Genomic DNA, 4,857 nt, shown 5'->3' on the forward strand with positions numbered 1-4,857 from the left:
GGAGGGCGAATGTTCCATCAATTTTAATGCAAAAGATGTGTATAAGAGACAGATATTATATCTCTGACAGTTGTAGGGCTATATATATATAGCCCTACAACTGTCAGAGATATAATATAATGTAGCACTAACTAACTCACGTCATAAATGCCATGCTGAGACACAAGAGTACACAGAGCGCCCTTGTCATTTCTTTGCCGTGGAGTGGAGTCCTAAAAGAAACAACAAAGTACATTAAATTCAAGTCAATTGAAAAAACAATTCAGCGTAGTGTTGTGTTTTGCTAAAGTAAACACTTATCTTGCAAACCCACTATTATAGGGGCGTGTTTGTGAGTGTGTGACCTTTATGGTCTGTCGGTATGACATTTACCACAGTTAACACTTCTTTTTATGAAAGAAAATAAAAAAAGGCTTCTCCATTGAAGGGATATCCTTCATACGATTATAACGAAGAACACATGTTGTGATTGAAATATTCTTTAATAATATGATGGTTTTATATCACGGTTACTATCTCTCTTAATTACTTTTTACTGTATTTTAAATATTTTTAGTGTTGTACTTCATTGTATTGTAATGTAATTACTTGTATTTTAATGTGAAGTGTGTACCTTAACTGGTGCCATATCAGATCCTTTAAAATCCTAATAAATTTCTTAATGATTCAAGATATTTAATGAAATATGTGATGTTTTTTTTTAAATTGTTTTCACTGTATTTTAATGTTTTTATAATTTTCTAGTTTTTTTTGTATTTGTGTTTAATGTAATTTTTGTATTCTACTGCGTTTTAATGTTAACGTTAATAATGTGTGCCACTTTGTTTATGTTGCTTCGTATTATGTCTACAGCTTCAAGCTGTATTCTACTAATTGCTGAGTTTTTCAATATATTTATTTATTGTTTTTATTAACACTGCGAACATTTATAAACAAGTACAGTATGACATTCAACGCTATCTATCAGGTGTGTGAAACAGGGATTTAAACGACATTTACGACAATATACCTTTCCGGAATGTCAATCAAACTTAACAACTGACTAATCAGAACAGCGCTAGGAATACGCGCGCGTCTTACAAACACACGTGTTGTCCCACAAACGCACGTGTTCGCGTATGTTTTAACACTGCTGACTTGTGGGACCTTAGCAACAATATCCAAGGGGCGGAGCTTAGCGGAAAGGTCCATTAAACAGCAGGGCCGGAATAAATTGTATTTGCTGCGTAGCATGCACTATAAACACAATTCAGCTGAATGACGATGCGAGTTATGGGTTACTCTCCTACTTACATCCACATAGTACTCCTATATTGGAGCATTTGTGTTATAACTTCTCTGTATATGCATATATAATGAAATAGATAAGGTAATTAATTATCATTCAATCGATTATTTTACTTAAGACAATGTCCATATCAATTTACAAAACAAATAAAAACGTCTACAAATATTTTCGATCATAGGTCTCTTCCGATGGTACAAACAATAGATAGCTATCTTCATATCCAATGTCAATTGATTTTTTTTGTTTTTGTTTTTCGAGACAATCGTTCCGATCAATGTAAATAATTAGTAATAATATTAAAATTACTGACTTTTTTGTTTCACATAAAATGTCATAAGAACTAATTTCATTAAAAACTATGTTAAAAAAAAACCGTATACCTTAAATGTTTAGCTTATCAGAACTGTAAAAACCGATATACAGTAGAACTGTCTTCTTACAGTAATTCAATAGGCCTAACTCTTCTAGTGGCAGTAAACATACTAATTAGTCCGCCGATAGGCTAGGAGATGCATACGTTTGGCAACTTGTACAGTTTATTGATCCAAATGTCATGTTTATATTGTGCTATTTGTATATAATTATCGACTGATTTCCAGTACAAACATGGCGTGATCCTGCCAGCGTTTAGGCTGTCCGAATATTATGTAGCAAAAAGAAGAGTAATAGTAGGCATACCTATTAATTCATGAGAATTAAAGAACTAGCTTTTCTTACCCGTCTACGACGGGAGAAGAATAAAGTTTATTTTATGCAATATCACGATGCTTAAGTGGTTTATACTTTGATTAAAACAAGCAAATATTAACAGCATATAGAAACACTAACCTGGTAACTCAGTGTGCGTGGTTTGAAACAAAAGTTCCTTCTTTTCAGAAGTACCGGTAAAGAGTGAAAATTCTTAACTAATTATTTAACACACTGTCTTATTTGCATAAATGTGTACCACTAACAAAACCAAATGAAAATAATTCTGGTCTTCTATTGTTACTTTATTAGTATGCTAATTAGTGAAATGTTATGTCAATTCCTTCTTCCACCGACAAAATACTATACAGCTTGAATAAACGCCCGATCTAGAGCCTCATTGGGAATAAACACCTCTCTCGAATAAACGCCCGTTTATTTTTTACAAGTAAATATAAGGTAGACCTAATTCTTAATGTACCCTGGCTCGAGAGTAATCGCCGACTTGGTTAACTAATTGTAACCAAATTATTAGGCCGATTTTTTTTTTACTGATAACCTAATCCATAGTAAAACCAACCCGCGGCGAACATCATCCCGTGCCGGCCCGAAGCTATTCAAGAAAGTGAATATGTACAACTTTACAGGGCATCCTATTCTTATCGGTATGACTCAAGAAAATGTTTGGCCTCTGATTGCCAGGGAAGCACTCAGGTTGAAACAGGACACATAATGACCAGATCATGATGTATTGCGTAAATGGAAAATAAAATGTTGAAGATTTCTTATCAATGACAACTAGATGAATCAATATTATGCTTAAACCATCATGAATGAATACAGTGTAAGAAATAAACACGATATAAATAACAATACTTGATAGGAATGGTGTTTTCCTCTATATGACGTGTTACAGTACTAATGCTAAGTAGTACCAAAGATAATAAATAGCAGAAGATAGGGCAGCTTTCCAATATAGTGGGAACATCCGTTCAAATGGCATTGTGGGTACACGGAGATCAATTTTACCTCATCCGCGCGGCGGCGCTATATAGCAATAATAAAGGCGCCGTTCTGGTTCGTTTGTTTCCTGTAGTTTCTCCACTTTGTAAAATGTTCAAATTTACCTCACCCGCAGGAGGGCGAATGTTCCATCAATTTTAATGCAAATACGTGGAGCAGCTCATTCTTCTGCCATTTAAGTTCTTAGTAAGTACCCAAATACTAGAAAAAAAAAAAAGAATCTCGCAAGTGATTCGTGCGGGAATCGAATCCACAACCTCCAGAAAATTAGCCTGGTGTTTACGACCAGACCACAGACTTGCGCTTAATGGCTAGTGCTAAATCCGATCACCAAAGTATTGCAATGCAGCTCCGTTGGTGTTTGCGTCAGGGAGATTTACAGTAATACATATTTTCCCCCTCATTTCGGAAAAGTGTAGGCCTACCCTTAACAGCTAGGGTTTCCCTTAACGGGGTGTTTTATAAGGAGGGCTACTGTCTGAGAATAAACATGTCACGTTGGAATATAAAATTATTACATATACAACTCTGTATAGGGGAGTAACAATATAACATTCATTAAAATTACAGTAAAAAGTGTACTTTTTAATGTACAAAATAGGCCTACAGGATCCAACGCTTAACGATTACCTTGTATTATATTACCTTGTAGGTTTGCTTATTGTTGTAAAATGTATTGGCCTAATAAGTGTATTGAAAACTACATCACACACAAAAAAAAATATCATCATCAATCAGAGGAACGAAACATAGCCTAATGATGACGATTATTGGATGATGTACCAACGATGATGATAGGTGGGGTGGGAGGAGGACTTACAACGATAATGTAAGCTACGGTATTTGATTTAAATTTCCTTTTAAATAAAACCGAAATTGCTTACTTTTTTTTAAAGGCAGGGCCTAATAGTTTTGTGTGAAACAAACCTGGACTGGATTTTAAAACAGGAAGCAATTTGGGTTTTATTTAAAAGGCAATTCAAATCAAATAACTAAATGAAAATCGACGAAGTTTCTGAATCATGATAAAATTTAGCGTTAAATTACCTCGATTTCAAATACAGTAACTTCAACAACATAGAACTGAGGTGCAATGATAACACGTCCTTTTCAACACCTGAAACTGAATTTTAGAATCCAATCCTAGAGCTAAGATCCGTACTAAATGACCTATAAATGATTAACGGAACTGTATGTGTATCCTGTTTGGCTTTGTACAATGACTTAGTTTACCATATCATAAGATGGATTAGAAGTGGATTGGAGGCAAGAAGACTGACAGAAACAAAAACATATTTGGGAGTGCCACCCTTTTCAATCTGCTTAAGTTTACGATAAGTCATGTATTGTGTATCATAGCGTTTGTATCACTCACTGTCTATTGGCACACTACATATACACCCCTCACGTAACATTCAACGTGCAAATTTTACACCCATTCTTATAATAAAAAACGTTCAGATATTCATACACTCATACAACATCGCGTTATCTAATTGAGTAAACATTATTTTAGGCCTACAATTTCCAACTTGCACAATTTATACTCTTTTTTAACGTCCACAGTCCACATGTTAGAGACGGTGAGGACAGTGTTGAATAGACACGGGTGGCGAGCCACTTAAGTTATTAAGTTATTTTTTCTTGTCCTATCTTGTAATCCCGGCCCCGAAAATGAGACTCAGAAATTTTGGGTTAGTGGCCGGTGGGGAATAGTTATTTTGACTATATTGAATTTGTAGCTAAGTGAATGTAGTTAAGCACAATCTTGTAATTCCTTACCCAGAAACCTAGAAACGCCACTCATGATACCGGGTTGCAGTGGCGTATTTAGAAGTCTTGAAATTGGTGCTGATGGG

General features: G+C 34.9%; 1 protein-coding gene across 3 annotated transcripts in view; it reads right to left on the reverse strand.

Annotated features, from left to right (window-relative positions):
* LOC117101646 overlaps positions 1-4,181 on the reverse strand; it is a 9,598-nt gene extending 5,417 nt beyond the window's left edge. Inside the window, exons 1-2 of one of the 3 annotated variants that reach the window (XM_033241706.1) lie at positions 4,046-4,181; positions 141-212 (exon numbers count right to left, since the gene is read on the reverse strand). In XM_033241706.1, coding sequence (XP_033097597.1) covers positions 141-212; positions 4,046-4,077 — 104 coding nt within the window. In that variant the 5' untranslated portion in view covers positions 4,078-4,181. Of the gene's footprint in view, positions 1-140; positions 213-1,668; positions 1,841-2,116; positions 2,272-4,045 lie in introns of those variants that run through there. The other 2 variants (XM_033241779.1, XM_033241857.1) reach the window with 2 other exon arrangements.
* Positions 4,182-4,857: the final 676 nt, after the last annotated feature.

Source organism: Anneissia japonica, unplaced genomic scaffold, assembly GCF_011630105.1.
Source record: "Anneissia japonica isolate Jap-2015-1 unplaced genomic scaffold, ASM1163010v1 scaffold483_len1788099_cov177, whole genome shotgun sequence".
NCBI lineage: Eukaryota > Metazoa > Echinodermata > Crinoidea > Comatulida > Comatulidae > Anneissia > Anneissia japonica.